At 44.7% G+C, this 25,064-nt stretch overlaps 1 protein-coding gene across 1 annotated transcript in view; it reads right to left on the reverse strand.

Annotated features, from left to right (window-relative positions):
• Positions 1–25,064, reverse strand: part of cacna2d3a (calcium channel, voltage-dependent, alpha 2/delta subunit 3a) — an 838,535-nt gene that overhangs the window by 290,572 nt on the left and 522,899 nt on the right. Inside the window, exons 13-14 of the mRNA XM_078210160.1 lie at positions 17,355–17,488; positions 8,565–8,582 (exon numbers count right to left, since the gene is read on the reverse strand). Of these exons, the coding sequence (XP_078066286.1) occupies positions 8,565–8,582; positions 17,355–17,488 (152 nt within the window). The remainder of the gene's footprint in view (positions 1–8,564; positions 8,583–17,354; positions 17,489–25,064) is intronic.

Consider the following 25,064-nt stretch of genomic DNA (forward strand, 5'->3'; position numbering starts at 1 on the left):
GAATTCAGTCCCGGGCCCACTAATCATATTAAAATGCCGATTTCAATATGATAAGCAGCTCCATGTCGATTTTCTGCACAGAGCTGATTATGCTAAAAAATTTGATTCCACAGACACGTGGAGGCTGTGAGGCCCAGCGCAAAGCCCGCAAAACGGCCCCCGCTGATGTCTCCCGGCCCATGAACAAAACTGATTAGAGAGATGAAAAGGCTGAATGATCTTTACTTGGTGGCCTGCACATAGGGTGGGAGGGTGCCTTATACCAGACAATGGCTCCAGAAAGAAACACAAATCATTTTTATGTTTGTCTAAATATTTTGGACAAGAAGCTGATGCTTGGGAGGGTGCACAGGACATTTGGTGCACCGAGCATTCGGGTGGCATTCGGTGTGGGGGGGGGAGGGGGGAGCAGAGCGGGGGATGGGGGCAATGGGAAATCTTACTGCAAGAGAGAACAAAGAACTAGCCAGGCTACAAGCCCACATCATTTGCCAATCGCATAAGCAATGGATTGGTAGCTTTTTAGCTCCAACTTCAGATGACATTTAATGCTTCAGTAGAAGACATTCTTTAAACCTATTGAGACCACCATGTGCTGCCTGCAATTGTTGCCGTAAAAGGTTTAACAATGCAATATCAGTGCTGTCATCTGGGAAGGACAGGCTGAAATGTCTACTATTGAATGGCAGTTTCGTGGCTTTCTGCAAGAGAATTGCAAGGCAGCGAGAGAACAGTGCAGGACATTGTGCTTTCATGAATGTCGTGACTAGTGACATTGAGAGACTGGGCACCTAGATAAAGAAATCTATCACTGTCAAAACTAACAAACTGGGGAATCATTTGCAAGGAATTGTACCCCCAGCAGAGACACCATTGAGATTTCAGGTCACCTAGCTGGGATTCTCAGTGTCAGCTGCAAGACTGGAGGAAGTCCAGTCCAATGAGGAAGTACTTTCTCAAGGCGTTTACGGATCCTCTTTCTTCAAAAAGGCACCTGAGGAACTGCCAGGTAACGGGCAGAAGCTGGCAGTAACTCCTTCATCATAAAGCTTCTGCTTTTGCAGGGCATCTCAGAAGGATCCTCCATTGCATATAACCTTAAATAGCTAAAGGATCCACAAATGAAGCTAGCAAGAGTATCACAATATTTTCTTGTACAAAACGTTCTGCAAATCTTCAACCATTACCCTGGAACAATGCCATAAGAACATATAACATAAAAAATAGGAGCGAGAGTAGATCATTCAACCCCTCGAGCCTGCTCCGCTGTTCAATAAGATAATGATGTGTATTTGCTACCAAATAAACCTGTTGGACTTTAACCTGGTGTTGTTAAAACTCTTACAATAAGATATTGGCTGATCTGATTGTGGCCTTAACCCCACTTCTCTGTCTGTGTCCATAACTTTTGAATTCCTTGCAGACCAAAGATCTGTTTATTCAGCCTTGTATGTAGTAAATGGCACAGCCTACACTGCTCTTTGAGATAGAGAATTTCAAAGATTACTAACTCTCTGAGAGAAGAAATTCCTCCTCATTTCCATCTTGAATGGGAGACCCTTTATTTTGAAACACTGCCCGATAGTCCCAGATTCCTCCATGAGGGGAAACATCTTCCCTGCAGCTTCCCTGTCAAGTGGCCTCAGAATCAATACAATTGTTTCTAAACACCAATGAGTATAGGCTCAACCTACTCGACCTTTTTCTCATAAGATAACACCTTTATCCCAGGAATCAACCTAATGATTCCCTGAACTGCCTGAAATGCAAGTATATCCCTCCTTAAATAAAGAGACAAAAACTGTGTGCAACGCTCTAGGTGTCTCACCAGCAGCCTTTACAATTGTAATAAGACTTCCCTACTTTGAGGTTCCATCCCAGTTAGATTTCGTTACAATAAAATCTAACATGCCATTTGTCTTCCCAATGATTTGCTGCCTGCACACTAATCTTCCATGCATGAGAACACCCAGCTCCCTCTGTACCCAGCATTCTGCAGTCTCTCTTCAGTTACTTAGAATCATAGAATCTCTACAGTGTAGAAGGAGACCCATCAAGTCTGCACTGACCACAATCCCACCCACGCCCTATCCCTGTAATCCCATGTATTTACTCTGCTAATCCCCCTACCACTATAGGACAATTTAACACGGCCAATCCAGCTAATCCGCACATCTTTGGAGTGTGGGAGGAAACCAGAACACCCGGAGGAAACCCACGCAGACACGGGGAGAATGTGCAAACTCCACATTGACAGTAACCTGAGGCCGGAATTGAACCTGGGTCCCTGGTTAGCAGTGCTAACCACTGTGCCACCGTGCCGCCCTATTACAAAACCACTCTCCCTATCAAAGTAGCCAACCTCACATTTTCCCACATTATAGTCCATCTGCCAAATGTTTGCCCACCCACTTAAGCTATCTACATCCTTTTGAAGGCTTTTTGTGTCCTCTTCACAACTTGCTTTTCTACGTTTCTCTGTATCATCAGCAAATTTAGCTACAATACCTCTTATGCCTTCATCCAAATCATTAATATAGATTGTGACTCACTAAGGTCCCAAGAGTGATCTCTATGCCACTGCTCCACCCCCCCCCCCCCCCCCACCCTCCCCCAATGCTTGTCATCCCATTCATCCCGATTCTCTGTTTCCTGTTAGGTCGACAATCCTCACTCCATGATAATATATTACCAACACTCAGAGCTTTTCTCCATTGGAATCTCTATAATAATCCTTATACCATTGCTGTGAATGCATTTTTAATCTACCCCAAGGTGCAAAAGTAAATAGTATGAAGTTATTTACACACTGGGATGGAAGTTAATACTTTCCACCTGTGAAATTTAATAAATCCCCAAATCATCGCTGGGAACGCACTGCGAAATTAACCCGTGCCCAGTGTTTCTATTGAGCAGTGGTCTTGAATATTAGTCAGCCAATGATATTTCCCATAAGAGGTTTGCCTACAGCTGTCTGGCAGCTGGCACAACCTACATATTGCTCAGTGAGTGAGGTGCAGCTCTCTGGGATAAAACAGGAATCATAGTGAAGCAGCTAATCTATATCCACAGGTGGGTAACAATGGACAGGCCCTGGAGGTGACCAACGATGCTTGTGTAGCCTGGGATTCATCCTGATCAACTTCCTTCCCCAAAGCAGATGATGTGGAAGGTCCAGGAGACACCCTATTTATTTTTCAGCTCTAGATCTGGGGTCTGGATTTCCTGGAGCCATGGAGGCATATCTAAAATGGAGCACAGACCCCAGATCCGGAAGTCCCATACTCTATCCAGCAGAACGTATTCATGAGTTGGCACTAAGGGCTCTAAGGGGGCCATAGGGATGGGTGGCAGCATGAGCTGACATGAGGCGGCATGTATGGAGCATGGGGAGTAGGTGCGGGGGTGTGAGGGCTAGAGGGTCTAATGTTAAAGGAAATAACTGGGACAAAATCCCAGAGAACTGAGGCCGGTCTTTTAAGCTGCCCACCTTGGCACTTGGCAGTCCCCTCTGATCTGCATTCAGGGACATCAGGCTTGACTCCATCCCGCATCCCCCAAAATCAAGATCCCAGCGTTCATGGCACTTTTTCCTGAGGGGAACGTGGAAAGCGGGGAGATTTCCCAGCTCAGTACACCTGCTTTGGGAGCAAAAATCCAGGCCTAAGTTTGCAAACTTTGGTTCTGCAGCCTGGCTGGAGCCAGCGCCATGGAAACCAGAGGCACTCAAGATGGTGTGATTCATGCTTCTGGTACAGCTCACATGGTAGCCCATGCTGGGAAGGACTCTAGAACGGGCCTGCTGGGAACGTACCCAGAAGCTTTCAGACTGGACAGAGTGTGATGTCAAACAGCCTCTCAGGCTGATCTGACACACGTTCTGCAAACCTGAACTGCACAGGTTCAGTGAATACACTGTGTTAATCCCTCACAGCTTGGTGGAGCAGACTCGATGGGCCGAGTGGCCTAGTTCTGCTCCTATGTCTTATGGTCTTATAGCTGACCCACTGTATAGCTGCATTTTCACCTTTTCCTACCTTCACCCCTGCCAGAAGTAATACCTGAGCAGCCTGTGATTCATAGAATCCTACAGTGCAGAAGGAGGCCACTTAGCCCATCGAGTCTGCACCAACCACAATCCCACCTAGGCCCCATCCCCATTACCCCATGTATTTACCCTAGCTCGTCCCCCTGACACTAAGGGTCAATTTAGCACGGCCAATCCACCTGACCCAAACATCTTTGGACTGTGGGAGGAAACTGGAGTATCCGGAGGAAACCTACACAGACACGGGGAGAAGGTGCAAACTCTGCACAGGCAGTGGCCCAAGCTGGGACTCGAACCCTGATCCCTGGCACTGTGAGACAACAGTGTTAACCACTGTGCCACCGTGCTGCCCCAATGCAGTGATCGCCGAACTATGTCTCCTTCTTCATCAGGACCTGCAACCACACAATAGGGCAATGGTGGTGCTGCCAGTGGCCATCAAGGTCACCATCGCTCTCAACTTCTCCACAACCAAATCTTTCTTTGTGGGAGCAGGCAACATTGAAAACATATTCCAGCTTGTTGTCCATTGCTGCGTCCATGAGGTGACAGAGGCTCTGTATCTGCACAGAGGCATACTCATTGTTTTCCTTCTAACCAGAGTGAAGCAGGAATAGTGAGCATTTGGCTTTGTCAGGAATTCTCGATGATGTAGGGATCCATCATTGCATGCACATGGCTTTGTGGCTCCGTGTGTCAACAGGAATGGCAAAGGGTTCCACCCCATCATAGTTAAGAAAGCTCACCAACGTCTCTACTTCCTCAGGAGGCTAAGGAAATTTGGCATGCCTGCTACAACTCTCACTCACCTTTACAGATGCACCGTAGAAAGTATTCTTTCCGGTTGTATCACAGCTTGGTATGACTCCTGCTCTGTCCAAGACCGCAAGAAACTACAAAGAGTTGTGAACGTAGCCTAGTCCATCACACAAACCAGCCTCCCACCCATTGACTTTGTCTACACTTCCATTGCCTCGGCAAAGCAGCCAATATAACCAAGGACCCCCATGCACCCCGGACATTCTCTCTTCCAGCTTCTTCCGTCGGGAAAAAGATACAAAAGTCTGAGATTATGTATCAACCGACTCAAGAACAGCTTCTTCCCTGCTGCCATCAGACTTTTGAATGGACCTACCTTTTATTAAGTTGATCTTTCTCTACACTCTAGCTATGACTGTGACACTATATTCTGCACTTTCCCCTTTTCTTCCCCACCCTGTGTACTCTATGAATGGTATGTTTTGTCTGTATAGCGCACAGTGGCTGGCTGCTTGGAAACAAGGAATATCGTGATACACCTGGCTGATGACATCCTTTCTCCATCTGACCATGCAAAGACAATGGGCCTAAACAAGAGACACTCTGCCATCAGGAGGATTGTAGAGCAGACCCTCAGCATTCCCCTGCAATGCTTCTGCTGTCTGGACTGATCGGGGAAGCCCATTAATACATTGACAGCTGTACTTTCAAAGTTTGTGGTCTGCTGTGTCCTTCACAACCTCGCTGGTGTGAGTTGGCCACCTCAAGAACAGGAGGAGGATGTAGAGGAGGAAACGAGACAAGGAGGAAACTCCAGAGGGGCTGTCTGTTGGTATTTACAGAGACTCTGCTTCCTTTAGGACATCATCCCTTCACCACCATTGTTCCACAATTCTCAATCTTAAAAGACACCTCTAAAGTTGACTCCATCCTGCATCCTCCTCCCATAACAAAGGTCTTGCCATTCATGGCACATTTTCTCTGAGGGGGGTGTGGCAAGTGGAGAAATTTCCTAGCCCGGCACACCAGTCTCGAGAGTGAAACTCCAGGCTTGAAGCTCTCAGCCAGGAACACATAATGCTCTGACAAAGGGTCACCCAGATTCGAAACGCTAACTCTGTTCTCTCTCCACAGATGCTGTCAGGCCTGCTGAGATTTTCCAGCAGATTCTGTTTTTGAATACATAATGGGGTTTGGCTGAGAGCCCAGAAATCCAGCAGCCTGTTGAAAAACCTGAGCCCTGAGAAAACATTGCTTGATTACCAGCTCTGTGTCTCTGATCTATGATATAAATTCAGTGTTTATTTACACAATATCAAGAGTTTCAAGTGCTTGGAGTTTCAGCTATTGAAACTTTAGAGGAACTGGATAAGCGACAGTTTTATTGGGCTACAGTGATAAGGAGGTTTTCTTTAAGAAAGTGGAAAGTTATCAATGAATGACATTTCAAAGTGATTACTATCACGACAGGATTCATCACTTCTGTACAGGGTATAGTGGGTGAATGGGCATTGAAGTGCCATAGCTTGGCATGGGGCTGAAGGGGATGGGTAGGGGGCATACCTTGGTCTGAGAGTATATGAGGGGTCGTGGGGTAGGTTTGAAGGTATGAGGTGGCATGGATGGGACATTGGGTGTGTGTGAGAGGGGGCGAATGGGTGTCAGGGGTGAGGGCTGAAACGTCTTCTCTTTTTACTTTAGCTGGGACAAAGTCCTGCAGCACCAAGGCGGGCCTTTCAAACAGTCTACTTCAGCACCCAGCGATCCTGGTGGCTGCCTCCAAATTTTCTCCTGGGTCGGCTAGCCCAACTGCACACTGCACCCATCTCCCCACAATGAAAATCTGTCCTTGCGAGCACTTTCACCCGAGGTGAGTGGACTGAGCCAGGAATTTTCCCGACTCCCAACCTATGGACTGCCATTAGCAGCCTTTCCCCTTGGTTTTGCGGCTCTGACTCATCTTTCATTCCCCCATCCTACAGTATAAATATCTCCCACTTTCTATGCCTTTTAGCTTTGACAAAAGGTCATCTGGACTCAAAATGTCAGCTCTTTTCTCTCTTTACACTTGCTGCCAGGCCTGCTGAGATTTTCCAGCGTTCTCTCTTTTGGTTCCCAACTCCCCTTAACCACTTCAAGGCTGAAAATCCAGACCCATATTGTTATGCGGTTGTTGATATGTTTCTACGGAATGTCACATCACTCATGATTATACAGCATGTGTAGCCAACCAGCAATGTATCAATCTGCAGCTTGTGGCAGGATCTGAGAAATACATCCAGTGTCAACTCAGTATATGTCAAATTGATCTCAGTTGAAAACAAAATGAAATATATACTTGTTCTTAAAAGTTAACCATTCTCCTATTTGAGAACAGTTTCTGCTGAAAAAGACAGGTTTATGATGAATATATAAAGGTTTGTCTTCTCTTCCATGAATATGACTCTTTGAAGCAAGGCTGAGAAAAATTGATGACTGTATGTAAAACGTATATGTCTGAATCCTGCAGAGGAGATTTTATGGATCTTAATACTTATAACAGGGAGAGGAACAAGAATTCATCTGAGCCTGCATTGTAAATGATGAGAATGTTGATAGAGGAAGCCACCTGTATTATATTGAAATGTTTTGGAAAAAAGGTTGGTTAATAGATTTCAATGTTAATATCAGACCTAAACTTTAGTTCAAACACTAACTCATGTTGTGCTTATAGTTGATAATAAGATTGTCTCTCATCTCCTTGATCATTTAGAAGACACATTTTTAAAAAATGAACAAAACAATACATAAATATACACAGTAAAGTATATACCAAACCGTTTTGAGCCTTAACGTTTGCACTCAGGGGCTGGGGATTTAGGGGGCAGCAAAAGTCAGAGCATGTTCGCTTGCAAACGACCAATTGACTTTATTTTGTTCAGGCAATTAACTGCCAGCAGTCCTGGCTTCCATCCTTTTGATACAGCTCTTCAATCCCAGTAGCACCACCAGGGACTGGAGGAGGGCTGGAGTGGAGGCAAATTGGATTGGGGCTTGCTGAGGGCAATCAGGTAGGCCCAGCAAAGCAAAATGGAGGTCGAGCGTGAAGGCAGGGTGTTATTCCAATGGGATCCAGCCCTAGGTGAGGGCCACAGGGCGCCTAATCAGGAGTGACCCCACCCCTCCCCTTCCCCACCACACCACCTGCGCACCCCAAGTCCATAGGTAGGCTGCAAGGTTTTACTGGGCAGTCCCCCTAGGTGGCAAAGTTGCCCATCTACTGCTGGTGACGTGCCAAGGATGTTCGGAAGAGACCCTTAAGTGGCTATTAATTGGCCACTTAAGGGCCTCAATTGGCTAAGGGTGGGCCCACCACCTACCCCATTGGTGATAAAATACCAGCAGGAAGGTGACAAACATAGCACCCTGCCATGTTTCCCCCATTACCATCTCCCCCTACCCCACCCTACTCTGTTGGCAAGGGGGAGCATTGAATTTTTGCCAAGTTTTTTGCTAGGCTACACCAACCTTTGAAGATAAATTCAAAGACTACTTAAAGTAAAAAGAAAGTAATTGAATTTTAGCATTTTAAAAACAAATTTAACAGAGCTATCCTAAAAATGTGATAAAAGTTTTACTCGTATTTCTCTGAATAGTTCCTCGGACTTTGTGTAGTTGAACAACATAACGTGATTACACTGACACAATAAAACAGTATTGATTTGGCAGTGATATAAATGAACGTATGAGATCAACTGCAACCGACTCCAAATGTTACCTTTTTAGCCTGTGGAAGCTGATGCACAAGAGAAAAGAAATAAAGGACAATTAATGACAGTGTCCGGTTCACTTAACAACTAGGCTTAATCTGTTAATGGATCTTCGTATACCCACCACACACAATTATTGCCTCAAAGCATGTTTTTATTTCATTGAACCAGTACGTTATTTCATGAACTGCAAATGATCAGGGAATACACTGGAATATATACTCATGGAATATTAATCTGTTGCACCAGGTTGCTTTATAGTGAACTTAAAAACATTACTGTAAATAATAACCTCATTTACAGCTTGAGATTGAAGAGACAGGTTCTCTTCTAGAGCTATCTGCTGCGGCAAAATACTGTTCATAATTTATTCATTTTTCACTTATTCTATTGAATCTGCAGTGTAAAAAAACATAAATGTTGATATTTTGCATCTGGTTTCAGTGGCCTACAGATTGGTTTGCATTGTGCCTTTTTCAGTGTCTATTTGGACTAAGGATCCAGTGTGGGATTGCGGGGGGATGGCGAGCAGGGGGGTGGCGGGCAGGGGGATGGCGGGCAGGGGGATGGCGGGCAGGGGGATGGCGGGCAGGGGGATGGCGGGCAGGGGGGTGGCGGGCAGGGGGGTGGCGGGCAGGGGGGTGGCGGGCAGGGGGGTGGCGGGCAGGGGGGTGGCGGGCAGGGGGGTGGCGGGCAGGGGGGTGGCGGGCAGGGGGATGGCGGGCAGGGGGATGGCGGGCAGGGGGATGGCGGGCAGGGGGATGGCGGGCAGGGGGGTGGCGGGCAGGGGGGTGGCGGGTGAATGTAGGAAGATATTTTCACTTGGAAACACACCACTTGCCATTTGGGGTAAGGCCAAAAAATATGCATCTTTGCCCATGCTTGAAACAGGTATATGCAAATAATGGTCTTAATTCGGGTTGCCAACTGTGATTATATGTATTCCTGGAAGCATCATCGTATGACGTGCCCCCACACTCCAGCCATTAGGCGTCAACACAAGCATTCTTGTGCTGCACCGTCTTCCTACGCCAACTGGAAAGCAAAAAGGTTCATTACCCGATTGGATGTTGCTTGTTGACTGTCAGCCAAATTCCCCCCCCTCCCCCCCCCATTTTCAATGTTACTTATATCTGGTAAAGACAACGAAACAATCCCTTTTAATATCCTGATTAATTTTTCTCCAGGTCTGCCCACAACAGTGTCCTGGAGACTCCGGATCATTGCTGGAAGCCAATCCCAATGCCTGTTTGAGTCCCTCTATCCAAAATTGATCTTACTGGGAGGATTTCAAAATTAGGCACAAAAGTGCAGAGTAAAGCTGTGCATGCTCTCCCAGTTGCAGCAGACACTGAGCAGTCTAAGCTGCAGTCCTGAAAGAAATTGCTAAAAACACCTCCAAAAAGGCCCAAGAATTCTTTTTATTTTTATTTTTGTAGATCCAGGAAAAGCAGGGGGGTACTCAACTGGAAATACAAAAAAAAAGCCCGTTCGAGGCCCTCCCTAAGATAATCTCCACCTTGATAGAGACAGCAAATTTCTTACTCCTACTGATGGGAAAGCTGTAAATTGGCACTCACAGTGCACTAGCACCATCGAAATGAGGCCTAAAGCTAAATGTGGCTCAGGTTCAGATCAATTCAAACCAGCATGTGGAGCTTTGTCAGCTTTCTCCCCTATAATTTCTTATGGAGTCATAGTCATAGAGGTTTACAGCATGGAATTAGGCCCTTCGGCCCAACTTGTCCATGCTGCCCAGTTTTTACCACGAAGTTAGTCCCAATTGCCTGAATTTGGCCCATATCCCTCTATCCCCATCTTACCCGTGTAATTGTCTAAATGCTTCTTAAAAGACAAAATTGTACCCGCCTCTACTCCTGCCTCTGGCAGCCCGTTCCAGACACTCACCGCCCTCTGAGTGAAAAAAACTGTATCAGGAACCAATGGAAATGAAATTAATTTTGGGGGATTGGAGGAGGGGAGCTGTAAAAAGGGCAGGATGATCTGACTGTGCTTTCTTTGCATTCTTGCTGAAGGTGAATTTCAACATTTTTGGTGCAAAGGTAGAATAAATATTTAAATCTTTCTAATTATGGCTGACATTTTCCAGCCCTTTTGTGGTGGGACCCGCCGGGAAATTCGGTGCTCCAGCTAAAAGTCGATTGACTTTCAGTGGGTCTGGACAATGCCGGCGGCTGGCGGGGCTGGAAAATCCTGCCCTATGTGTATGTTGCTGGGCTGATTTTCTTAATTCATATTGCTGGTGGGGAATTTCATCCATTGACTGCACACGACAGATAATCATTTTTTCAAAGTTTTTTTTATTGGTGTCACAAGTAGGCTTACATTAACACCGCAATGAAGTTACTGTGAAAATCCCCCAGCCGCCACTTTCTGGCGCCTGTTCGGGTACACTGAGGGAGAATTTAGCATGACCAATGCACCTAACCAGCACATCTTTCGGACTGTGGGAGGAAACCGGAGCACCTGAAGGAAACCCACGCAGACATGGGCCAGGGGGATCTGAGAGGAGCTGGGGCTGGGGCTACATTGGCTCAAGAGGAGGGTAAGTGGGTAAGGATGAGAGTGTGAATGAGGGTGAGTGAGAGTGGGTGATGGTCAGGGAGTGTGTGTGAGTGGAAGTATATGTTGAATATCAGAATTTCTTTATTATAATTAATGTATACACATAAGACGTAGAAACACCTTTTAAGTTTGTTTTTTTATGTCTGTACCTGTTGTGCAATAATCATCATTTTTTGTGGTCTAATTCTTCAATATAAAAAGGTTTCTCAGGTGCTCCTTCAGTACTCTCGGGAGGTCAAAAGTTTTCTGCAGCTGCAAAAATTTAGGAAACGTTGCTCTAAAAGAAGCCTTGTGCTCATCTGTCCCTGTACTTAGTTGTAAGTCGTTAATAAATGTTTGCAAGTTACTGAAGGCCTTGTTTCCAGTGATCTCTGTCAAACACACCCTGGGCCTGTTTCTGATATTACTTCACAGCTCTCAATTTTCAAACAGCAGTATGAACTTGGAAAATCAGCACTTGTTTTTCTTAATCAAACTCTATATTTGCCAAAAACTTTCAAATTTACAAACTAGATTACTCTTTTGATTTGATTTTTGATTTGGGTTTCCTCCGGGTGCTCCGGTTTCCTCCCACAGTCCAAAGATGTGTGGGTTAGACTGATTGGCTATGCTAAATTGGCCCTTAGTGTCAGGGGATTAGCAGGGTAAATGTGTGGGGTTACGGGAATAGGGCCTGGGTGGGATGTGGTCAGTACAGACTCGATGGGCCGAATGACCTCCTTTTGTACAGAAAGGATTCTATGACTTACAACTTGCTGCCGATGTCCTCTGGATGATAGGACTCTATCTCTCAGGTGGGAACATGGCAAGGCAAGTGGCATTGTAATTGCGGTGGGCAGAATGTCACAGGGTGTGACTATGGCAAAGGTAAACTTTCCCTCCTCGTCCTCCTTGACCTGTCTTCAGCCTCTGATAGATTGGCCACACCACTCTCTTCCAATATCTCATCACTGCCAATCAGCTGAGCGGGGCTGCACTCACCTGGTTCCATTGCCATGGCCAGTGAATCAGCGACAATGGCTTCTCTTTCTGCTCCAACACTGCTTTCTCCAGAGTCCCACAAGAGTCAAACCTTGGTCCCCTCCTATTTTTCATCTAATTCATGCCATCAGCAACATCAGTGCAGTGACAGTTTCCACATGCATGATGATGACAGCTAGCTTTACTTTAACTTCACCCCTGATCTCTCCACTGCTGCTAAATTATCAGACTGCTTGTCTGACGTCCAGTGGAGCAGAAATGGATGAGGAGAAAATTCCTCCAATTAAACATTAGGAAGACAGAGGCTGCGGTCTTTAGCCCCCATCACAAACACCAGCACTCTTCGCTGCAACTCTCTGAGATTGAATCAGACTGGTCACAGCTTTGGTCTCATGTCTGAGGTGAGCTTCTGGCCACATATTCACTCAGTTACTAAGACTGCCTATTTTCACTTATGTAAAAGCCCCTGGCTCTGCCACTGCCCCATCTTATCTGGTGCTGAAATCTTCATCCATACCCTTTGTTATCTCTAAATGTGGCCATATTAATACACTCCTCACTGGCCTTCCACATTCTACCCTTTGTAAACTTGCGGTCATCCAAAACTCTGCTGTTGATGTCTTAATGTGCAACGGGTCTGCTCACCCATCACCCCTGAGCTCACTGACCTTTCTTGGCTCCTGGTTAAACACCTTGGGGGTGATTCTCCCAGCCCGCTGCGTTGCTTTTGTAGCTCAGTGGGCTGGGAGACTCAAGCGGAGGTCGTTTTGTGGGCTTCCCACTGGGCGCCATGGCCTGTGGGAGTCTCCGGGCACCCTATTTCCGGTGCCGTCAACTCCACATCAGAAATCGATGCAGAGCTGCATAATTTATTCAAACAATCATTTCCATACAACTTGCATATCATTAGCAGGCCCAGGACTGAAATCTCCAGACCCACTAGCCTCTACCCCCACCAGGAGTGGTTCACTCCAGCAGGGTTTACTATAGCTCTCCACTTGCAGGGAGCTGGCAGTCCAACCCTGCTGGAGTGAAGGGGGGTCATCGAGGCCCCCAAGAGGGTTGGGGGTGGATGTGCCCCCTGGGCATTGCCACCTGGGAATTGCACCCAGCACTGCCCAAGGGGCAAAGTGCCAATTCACAGGTGGGCAGTGCCAAGGGGCGGGGCCAGAGGGGTGGGGCCTAATTGAGCAGGGGCTAATGGGGGGGGGGCCTCATGGGAGGTGTGATCAGTGGAAGTGGGGGGGGGGGGGGGTCCCACTGCCACTCTGCAGATGGATTACGAGCAGAGGGAGCCACCTATTGGGTTGGGCATCGGGGTGGTGGTGAGGGGTGGGGTGGTTGGCCTGCTCGGAGGGTTGTTGGGGCTATGGGGAGGTGGGGGGGAAGATCGTGGCAGGCCGGGGGCAGGGGGGTGGGTGTGCAAGGGACCAATCCCAGCGCTGACAGATGTACAGTGGCCCGCTCAGCGCTATGCTGCCAGCCTCTCCAGCGGGAACAGGCCCTGCCCACTGATTTTCAGCGTGATTCACACTGCAGCACTCAACAGTGCACAGAGTGTGGGAGATACATTCTGAAACTCCCTCTGAAAAAACCAGCATGATTTACTCCAGTTTTTATGCAAATTTGAACACTTGGAATTTTTTTGGGAGAATCGCCCCCCTCAATTTTAAAATTCTCATCCTTGTTTTCAAATCTGTCCATGGTCCAACCCTTCCCTATTTCTGTAATCTTGTCCAGCACTACAACACTTTGAAATATCTGCACTCCTCTAACTCAAGCCTCTTGAACCTCCCTGATTTTAATCACTCCACCATTTAGTGGCTGTGCCGTCAGCAACCTAGACCCCAAGTTCTGGAATTGCCTCCTTCAGAATCTCCTTTTGCTCGCACTCTCTTACTATTTGCTCCTTTAAATCTGCTTTATTGAAAACATTTGGTCACCTGCTCTAAATCTCCTAATGTCGTTCGGTGTCAAATTTTGTTTGCTAGCATTCCTATGTAGTGTCTTGGGAAGGGTTACTACATCAAAGGAGTTACACAAAGGCAAGTTCTTATGAGTTGTTGATTTTTATTGCTAGCGAGGCCTCATTAATGTGCCACTTGCCGGCTTCCCAGCCCAAACAGCTGGGGTAGTTGGTGGGAAGAGGCTGTCCAGCTGTTTAAATTGGTGACAAAATGTGCTGTCACAGACTGAGGGAAACAGAGGTCCCAACACATGGAGCTCTGAATGTGAGTTACCACCCAGCCACTGGGTAGCTCTAAAGCAGAGAACACCGAAACATAGGAGCAGTGTTGTAAATATAAGGACAGCAATCTTCATTAGTGTGTGTTTCTGTGAAAGGTTTTATTCATTTGATCTTAAGATGGCTGCCCCCAGAGGCAGAGTGCTTCATGGCAGTTAGTCAGGCAGTACAGAATTACATTTCCAAAACCCAAACAAGGAAGAGTTAGAGTAGGAGGTCGGCCCAGGGGCCCAAGGCTTCCCCTGGGGCTTGGAGAAGTGCTCACACTCCTTTTGTTCCCAAATAAAGTAAATATATATTTTTAAACTTACCTAGTTGGGTGTCAACGCCCAGCCAGAGTTTCTGGCCCAGGGCACTGCTGTACTTGATTTGGCCTGTCAGAAACCATCACTTAGGCCCCAGGCAGATCAGCCCTGATCAATATATTCAAAGAGGGTCCCAGTGGCTTAAATTGCAATCTGCGAAACTGAGGTGGGAAAGAAGTAGTAAGCCCCTCACTCCGTTTTGCTGCCCTCCTGCTGATTTCTACCAGGCAAAGAGGTGTTAAAATCAATGTCGGGGTGTTGTGTATGTGGTATTGATGCTAAGATGTACGGGGGGTTAAAAACTAACAGCGCTTTATTTACAAGGTGTGTTCACTACAGGCCGCTTATTCACTCTGGAAGTTTCCTGTGCTTGTATCCTGTGACGTCACATCTGGTGATGACATGCATACATTAATACACAGTGCTTACTGCAGCTGCTGAGACTCAGGGCGGGATTTTCCAGCCACGCTCGCCCTGAAACGGGAAAATCCCGCCCGAGGTCAATGGACCTTTCCATGGTCCACCCCTCACTCGCCACAATTCCCTCAATATAAATACATAAGACAGGGTGGCCAGAATTTTACCGGCACGCCCGCCCTGGAATCGGGGTGGGCGAGGCTCGAGGAACGGAATTCTCTGTTGGCCTCGGGCAGGATTTTATAAGCCTCATCCGAGCGAGGTCCTAAAATCCTGGCCGGTGTCTCCAAAGTGTTACACTACCAACCTGATAATTGAAATGTCTCAATACTGTTCAGAAGGCATGTTAATCAAGCCTCCGCTGTAATGCTACATCTTTAATTTTACTGTGTATTATAAATCTCTCCCCATATTTTACTACTAACCCATGGGATTAAAGGGATTATGGCAGCACGCCGAGGACATTGGCTAAAGGTCAAAAAGCAGTGGTGAACAGTTGTGTTTCTGACTGCAGGAATGTATACAATGGTGTTTCTCACAGGTCAGTATTTGAATCGTTGCTCTTTTTAATATACAGTAATGACCTTGATTTGCATATACAGAGCATAATTTCAAAGGTTGCAGATGGCACAAAATTCGGGAATGTAATGAATACAGTTAGTCAGGCAGTACAGAATTATCTTTCCAAAAGGATACAGTCGGACATAGGATGACTGGTTAAATGGGAACACGCATTGCAGATAGAATTTAGAGTAGAAAATGTGTGACGTAATACATTTTGGTAGGAAGAATGAGGGGAGAAAATATAAACTAAATGGTACAATTTTAAAGATGGCACAGGCATAGAGAAATTGTGGGGGGTGGTATCACTGGTGTATGTATTCAAATCTTTGAAGGTGGGAACAAGTTGTGATTGCTGTTTAAAAAAATATGGCATCCTTGGCTTTATCAATAGAGTTTTAAAGTTAAAGTTTATTTATTAGTAAGGCTTACATTAACACTGCAATGAAGTTACTGTGAAATTCACCTAGTTGCCACAGTCCGGTGCCGGTTCGGGTCGATGCACTTAACCAGCACGTCTTTCAGAATGTGGGAGGAAACCAGAGCACCCGGAAGAAACCCACGCAGACACGGGGAGAACGTGCAAACTCCACACAGACAGTGAACCAAGCTGGGAATTCTTACCCGGGTCCCTGACGCTGTGAGGCATCAGTGCTAACCACTGTGCCACCATGCTGCCCCAATAGAAGTGAGTGAAACTTAACTTCCAACAATGGGTTGTCTGCAACCCTGTGGTCAAATCAATCAGACATCATGGCATTTGACAATATCTTCACTCTTGTGTCATACTGTGACTCAACTGCAATCATGTAAAATGGTGACAGGGAATCAGCAACCTGTTCTACATCCCTCCCAAATTTATCAAAAGAAATGGAAAGCGAGCTGTTGATTCATCTATCGTCCATTTTCCACCATCACATAAAAGAAAAGTCTCAATCAAAGGAAAGATGCTTTAAAATTCCGCACTGTTGATATTGTTTGTTATGACATCTTAGATGGCACAAAAGTGTCTTTACCATAATGTTAATAACCAGTGCCAGAATGCAGGATGAGCCATGAAGTGCCACAGTATGTTTCACTTATGCCTAACAGTGCTGTTAAAATCTCTGGAGGCTATTAAATTTAATGAAACCATCTGGACTGGAATGGACAACCAAGTGTAATCAGTTTTGCAGTGCCACAAAGTACAGATGGCAACACTTGTTCTCTTATTCCATATATTCCATTCCCTCATGCCAAATTTGACTGTTAATCTGAATGAATTTCAGTTGCTCAACTTGCCTTCATTTTCTCCTGTTTTCTTTTGCTTAACACTTTTCTACTTCATACTGCTATTAAAATATTCATGGAGTTCCAGCTAATCACCATGAAAATATTCTTGAAATAAAATGATTTCCTTTAGTTAACCATTCTTCCTTTTAACTATATTTTCCTATGTCTACAGAAAATAGTTGCAGAAAATGCGAGCAATTAAACAAAAAACAAATTCATTGCCAAATAGAAAATATTGCTAACATACTTTGGAAAGTGGGACATTAACTCAAACTTTCCCCTAACAGTTTTTTCACAAGTGCTGGAAAGCAAGTAGACTATTTCCATTAAAATGGAATATGGTTCCACATTTGCTCCGTATGATTATTCCTTCCCGGATGTTCCACCAAGACAATTTTGGTAATGCACAAACCGAATGAATATTAACTTACAGTGTTGTCAATGTACGCTTCTGTCCATACTATATCGTGCTCCTGGTCAATGACCTTTGGCCTGCTGAGAACATGAAGGTACTCCATCACATTTTCTTGTACATCAGCCAGAGTAGAAATCTGAGTGAAATATCCTAAAACAGAATCAGAGTTCAGAGAGGTAAGAAATCTTTAAAATGCACTATTGTGGTGAATGCATCATCACACACAAAAAAGGAATGACTACAAAGAAAACCTACAGAAAGAAAATTAGAAAATAGCATTGGAACAAATGAAAAGAAATCAGGAAACAATTAGGCTGATTTTCAATTTGGACGGATGGTAGGAGGAGCACACAGCTGCCCACCAGATGTCTTCAGTGAAATGCCCACATGTTTGGAGCATAGATAAGAAGTTTGGATCAGGAGACGTGGGAATCTTTTATTTCCTCCATGGAACTGATCTAACAAGGACATATTAAGAGGAACAAGCAGGCAACAACTGGGGGTGAGGGGAGGGGAAGAGTGGAACATGAAGTGTTCATAGTGGACACTCCACATGAAGTGGGTCGGATGATTTTATAACCCGAGAGTTCGAACACCTGCCCCAAATATCTCACTGGGAAAGGTGCCATTTTTGTTTTCAGAGTGGCCTCCAGTGATCCTTTGGAGGACTCTATTTAGATAACTCGATGTACAATTGTACTTTTAGAACCTTGTGCAACGAATAATTTGCCCAGCAAGAGCCTAAAATTGCATCTGAGTGCCATGCACATTATAGGGTCTTGATTTACATGGGCAAATGAGATGCCCCATTTTCAATAGTTACCTGGGCCAGCCATATGAAGGGCCCACCAATATGGCAACAAATTGGATGACAGTGGAAGTGAGACACTAAGTGCTGCACCATGGTTTTCAGGACACTTCTACCTGATTCTTTCCCCAAAATAGGGACAAATATCAGCTCCATTGTTCTCTTCTGTAATTATCTGGTGTGGGCTTGGAGTTGAATCACGCCACACAGCAATATATGTAATGCGGCTTCTTATATCTCACTAATGCTCAGAAAATGCAGCTGTCCCACCTTCCTTCATTTATTACTTTTAGTCTGTGCAGTGTTTTGCAACTTCATGCCAAGACTATCCTTCAAATATCTGTGAAGTATTTCATTAATATAGGCATGTTATCTTATATTTTACAATGTACTTATTCTTCCTTTGTAACTTTGTTTCCCCTTACCAACATGAAGCGGTCAAAGTAATGGAGCAATTTACAAATGCCTCTTCATTGTCAAAGTGAGGAAAATATGAAATGAGATGAGTTGAAATGGCGAGGGATTGGAATAGAAGTGAAAGATGAGCCACAGATCCAGAACCATTAACAGAAAGTCAGTGTTGTTCAGCAGTTATGAAGTAAAGGAAAGATAAATGGAAGAATGATTAATGAATAAGAAAAAAAAATCAAGCTTTTAATTGTTATCAATGCAAAAGGGCATCAAATGTTCCAGATATTAATACTTCAAAGAATGCAAATGCTAAATTGTGGGCAGGCCTAATGCTTTTCAAATAAGGAAGACACGATGCTGTGGTAGCCTCACCCAAAACCAGACATTAAGTGGGAAAGCACAGCAAAATACTTCAATTTTTGGACCATTCCAAAGAATTAATCTCACACCTGTTCACAAATCACTGTTCTATCACGATGCCTTTTGGTAACTGAATCTCATAGTCAAATCAGATAGTTCAACATTAAAATTGGAAGTTGAAGACAAACCTTGTGGGTGATTTGAGCAGATAATGCAGCCAATACGTTCAGACTCAAAGTGAGGGAGTGCTTCACTGATAGGAGGGCAATTTTCAGATGGCACATTAAACCAAGGGGCCATCTGCTCTCTTGAGTGCTCATAAAAGATCCAATAGCATTATCTGATGGGAGTTCTTCTGGTGTTCTGGCTAATCCAGTCATTTATCTCATGGCTGTCAGTGAGATTGTTGTGCGCAACCTAGTTGCTGCATTGCACCACATTTCAATAGTGAGTGCCTGTCAAAAGTATCTAATTGGCAGTAAAGCACTTTGGAACATCCTTAAGTTGTGAAAATTTGTGTTCCCGAGCTACCGACTCTCTCCCTCTCCCTGGCGACTGTGTGGCATTAACCTGGTCTTTGCAATCTTGCTTTCACATTTGGTCTCAAGATGAGACTCCTACCACATATTGCACCATCACAACCGCCCGTTTCCACCTCCGTAACATCACCCAACATCACCCCTTTTTCAGCTCATCTGTCACTTGGACCCTCACCCATGTCTAAACTAATTCAAACACACTCCTGGGTCGTATCCCATATTCTACCCTCCATTAACTACTGCCTGGGTTTGAAGTCCTGCTCCCCTATCAATCCTGAACTCACTGACTTACACCAGCTCCTGTTCAGGCATTATCTTGTTTCTAAAATTCTAAACCGTGTTTTCAAATCCTTTCATGGTCTTGCCCATCTCTGTAAACTCCTCCAACCTCAGAACCCTTTTTATCTCCTCTCCTCTAATGTGGTCTCTTTTACATTCCTACTTTTAAGTGCTCTGCCATTGGTGGTCAGGCCTTCAGTTGCCTAGCCCCAAGCAATGGAATTTCCTCTCTAAGCCTCTCCACTTCTCTACCTCCTTTAAGAAACTTTTTAAAACATACCTCTGTGACCTGTGCCCCTCATTATGCTACTTAACTGTGTAGCAGAACTGTGTACAGTTCTGTGTACAGTTCTGGTCACCCTATTATAGAAAGGATATTATTAAACTAGAAAGAGTGCAGACGGGATTTACCAGGATGCTACCAGGACTTAATAATTTGAGTTATATGGAGAGGCTGGATAGACTGGGACTTTTTTCTCTGGAGCGTAGAAGGTTGAGGGGTGATCTTATAGAGGTCTATAAAATGATGAGGGGCATAAATCAGCTAGATAGTCAATATCTTTTCCCAAAGGTAGGGGAGTCTAAAACTAGAGGGCGTAGGTCTAAGGTGAGAGGAGAGAGATACATAAGGGTCCAGAGGGGCAAATTTTTCACACAGAGGGTGGTGAGTGTCTGGAACAAGTTGCCAGAGGTAGTAGTAGAAGCGGGTACAATTTTGTCTTTTAAAAAGCATTTAGACAGTTACATGGGTAAGATGGGTATAGAGGGGTATGGGCCAAATGTGGACAATTGGGACTACCTTAGGGGTTTAAAAAAAATGGGCGGTGTGGACAAGTTGGGCCGAAGGGCCTTTTTCCATGCTGTAAACCTCTATGACTCTAAACTATTGACCATCAGACCTTAGGGCAGAATTTTATGATCTTGCTTGGGCTCGTAAAATCCCACCAGAGGCCAATGGAGAATTCCGTTCTGCAAGCCTCGCCCACCCTGGAATTGGGACGGGCGAGGCGGTAAAATTCCAGCCTATATCTCCTTACATGGCTCGGTGTCATACATTGTTTTATAATGTTCCTGTGATGCCCCTGGGGAAATTTCATTAAATTAAAGGCATTTAATAAATAAAAGTTGTTGTTAATTCTTAATAGTCATAAAAGAAGAAACAATGGTGATGGAATTGGTTTTGAGTAATGTTGCAACGTTGACAATGACAAATTGGTAGTCCGTTTTACACCTTGTTTCATTTTATTTTTCATTGGTCCATGGAAGACCATGGGATAGAAAGTTAAGTAGCATGTGAAATGTTCTCATGATACAAGAACAAAGAACAAAGAAAATTACAGCACAGGAACAGGCCCTTCGGCCCTCCAAGCCTGCACTGACCATGCTGCCCCGAGCATTATTGCATAGATTTTGCAGACAGTCAAGACTAATTATACCCCCAATGTTTTGGTGCCCCAATCCTGGAATGGTTTCAATCTCAAGTTTGTAAATCTGTAGGGCATTATCTTTATCAGTACATTACAACTACTTCGATAATAATCTGATTATCTTATTCTGTGAGTCCTGTAAAACTAATGCTTTCACAGTTGAAGCAGAGAGATTGTTGCAATATCATTTTAAGTGTGATGTCCCTTTAAGAACCTCAACAAGCAGATGAGCCAGGTACTTGGATGTCATCATGTAACCAGGAGCCATATTCTCTCTGCATTGTCATACCCTTGGGTCTAGACAGCAGGATGCGTCTGGAAATTGCTCTAGTGCTTGTACTGATTTAGCTGTAAATAAACCCCACTAAGATCCTCAAGCATACCTTATTTCTGTTACAAATAGATACCACAAGAATATTACTACAGGAATTAACAAGAATTATTGGTAAATTTATATACTGAATTTAGCATTGAATAAATGTAATCTTGGTCTTCAGAGAAAGCATTGCATTAAATAGTATATTGTTACATATTTGGAAAAAATGATTTTAAGATGGGAAATTTTATAGTTTTGTAATTGAAACAACTTTGATCCTTTTTCACTTTCGTTTCACCTTTCTTCGTTCTCAAATCTGCCGTGTAGAAACACTAAAAACTGCAACTGTCGGTAAGAAGCATTCATGGAGAAAATCATTGTGAGAACACTGATGTTAGGGCTGTTGACCTCTGTGACTGCAATGTGCTTTGGACCAGACAATCTCTGTCTAAACGGCAGTGGAGGTAGTCATCCAGAACTCAGATTAGCTTTTAGTATAATTTTACACTTATAATTGATCTTTAACACTGAATTTTGTAGTGCCAAGCAAGTTGGTTGGCAGGCACATACAAAAATAAATAGCCTGATGTTAATGCTACTATAAATGTACTTGATATTAGCAAACAGAATTTTCTGTTTGGTGCATAATCAGAGTTAGAGTAGTGCCTAAAATGGAAATCAATCTTCATTATCATTGTCGAGCAGTGTGTTCGAACAGTGGGTTCTCATTTTTTTTTCACACTAGAGCACAATAAAAAATTCTGGTGTTAACATAAATATGGTAAGACCTTTGTTCTTTTGGTTCTCTTTTAGTTTTCTTCATAGCTATCTTTCTTTCGCTTAATTTTATTTTTGCTCTCTCTTTTGCTTCAGTTTGTTTCACTCACATCTATTTGCTTTCTTCTTCACTTGTGTCTCTCCCCTCTTTCACTTCTGTTCTCTTTCACTTGTGTCTCTTCTATTCCTCCAGTCCTATTCCTCTATCCTCTTTCATAACAATAGCTGGTAATTAATGCAGATGCCCCATCCACTGGCTGAAAGGTTGGGGGCTAGTTTACCCCTGATAAGTTGAAGTCACAACTTGATTGTATGGTCATCAGACAATTAGTCGCCATAGGTCGTGGCTTCTGCTTCTGTGGAAGGGTGTCCCACCTCCGAGAGCTGCTGGTTAATCAGATGCCCTGCAGCTCTTCAATCCCAAAGCACTACCGAGGGCAGCAGCCAAAACTGGGTTTGCAGGCTGAACCTAACCAGGAGCAGTGCTGGAGGTTGGTATAAAAGCTAAAAGGCTGGCTTTGCCAGGGACAGTCAGGCATACCTTGGAGGTGGTGGAGGGCGGTGCTAAACAAGAGTAGGTGGCACTTTCTACTGGGGGACTGTTCATTCAGCCAAGGGAACCCAAACAGGAGGGGCCACATGCCCAAGCCCACAACCAGGCCATCAAGGTATAGGTAGCAGCCTTATTATATTGCATGTCCCCCCACATCCCTCCACCACTAGTCAAATACAAATGGCAATAGGAAGGGGTCCATAAGTTGCCATTAATTGGCCATCTAAGGGCCTCAGTTGGCCAATGAATGGGTGGACTGCCTGACACTTCCCCTGCCGTTGGTAAAATTCCAGTGATGGCCAGTAGGAGACAAGCATAGCCCTTCCCACCATCCCACCTGAGTTCACCCCCAAATGCCCACACATTCAGCAGCAGAAATGAACGCCCATTATTTAAAAGCAGCATCAACCAACTGGTTCATTTCTATTGCCTCTAGTTGAGATTGTAGAAGTAATTTGTAATTTCTGTTCATTAAGTTGCTCAGCAGCATGTGTTGAAGAGTGTGTTCATTGCTAAGTGCACTGGATACATTAAAGGCTATGGCCCCCAATGATATCCTGGCTCTAGCGCTGAAAATATGTGTCCCAGAACCATCCACACCTCTAGCCAAGCTGTTCCAGTACAGCTACAACACTGGCATCTACTCAACAAATGGAAAATTGCCGAGGTGTGTCCTAACCACCAAAAACAGAAAAATCCAAATCTCTCTACTCTTGATCATCAGCAAATTGATGGAAGGGGTCACCGACAGTGTTATCAAGTGGCACTTACTCAGCAATGACCTGCTCATTGTTGCTCAGTTTGGGTTCCACCATAACCACAGACTCCACATCTCATTATAGCCTTGGTTTAAACATGGACCAAAAGAGCTGAATTCAAGAGGTGAGGTGAGAGTGAATGCTTTTGGCATCATGGCAGCATTTGGAACCAAAGAGCCCTAGCAAAATTGAAGTCAATGAGTTGACAGGAGTCACACCTAGAACAAAGGATGATGGTCATGGTTGTTGGAGGGCAATCATCTCAACCCTCAACCTTAGAACATTGCTGCAAGGATTTGTCGGGGTAATGTCCTCGGCCCAGCCATTTTAAGCTGCTTCATCAATCATCATCCCTCCACCATAAGGCTGGAAGTGAGGATGTTCAGTGATGATTGCACAATATTCAGTTCCATTCACAATTTCATAGAAATTGGAGCAGTCCATGTCCACATCCAAGCAAGACTTGGACAATTCACAGGCTTCAGCTGATAAACGGCAAGTAACATTTGTGCCATACAAGCGCTACGCAAAGACCATCTTCAACAAGAAAGAGCCCAACCACCTCCCTCTGAAATTCAATGGCATTACCACCATTCAAACCCTCACCATCCAGAGGGTCATCATTGACCAGAAACATAACTGTAACCAGTCACACAAATACTGTGGATATTACAGCAGGTCTAGATATTCTGTGACAAGTGACTCACCCGCTGATTCCTTGAATCCTTTCGACTATCTATGCAGCACGAGTTAGGCGTGTAATGGAATATTTCCCACTTGCCTGGATAATGTGGCTCCAATAACACTCAGGAAACTCGATACTATCCAGGACAAAGCAGCCCATTTGACGGGAACTTCGTCCACCACATAAAACATTCTCTCCCCCAGCCACTGGCGTAATGTGTCTGCCATCTATACCATCTTCAAGATGGAACAGAGCCAAATGCCAGGGCCCCTTTACTGGCACCAAATAAACCTAATCTAAAAAGTCAAAGGCAGCAGATTCTTTAAGACTCTACCACCTGTGAGTTCCCTCCAAGTTATGCACCATACCAACTTGGAACAATATTGCTATTTCTTCTTTGTTGCTGGATCAAAATCCTAAGACCCCCTAACCCATATCACAGTGGGTGAGTGGGACAGACATTGACCATATGGATTGCAATGGCTCACAAAGGTACCTCACCTTCCTAAGGCACTAGGGACAGTCAATGAATGCTAGCTTTTCCATTGATGCCCACATCCTATGAATGAATAAATTTTAAAAATTTAACACCCCCTCCCCCCACCCCACCTGTTCCCTCAGTGCCCATTATTCCTTGTGTCCAAATATTCTGGGTGCAAATGTCAGCAAAACATTTGTACAATTTAATTGAAGAGGAATTCAACCTCAGTGTGTTTATATCTCAATCTCTGATGCTTTATGGTTTTAAACAAATTCAACATATCAGAGCTGGCACCGGACTGTGGCAACTAGGGGAATTTCACAGTCACTTCA

Source organism: Mustelus asterias, chromosome 3 (genome assembly GCF_964213995.1).
Source record: "Mustelus asterias chromosome 3, sMusAst1.hap1.1, whole genome shotgun sequence".
Classification (NCBI taxonomy): Eukaryota; Metazoa; Chordata; class Chondrichthyes; order Carcharhiniformes; family Triakidae; genus Mustelus; species Mustelus asterias.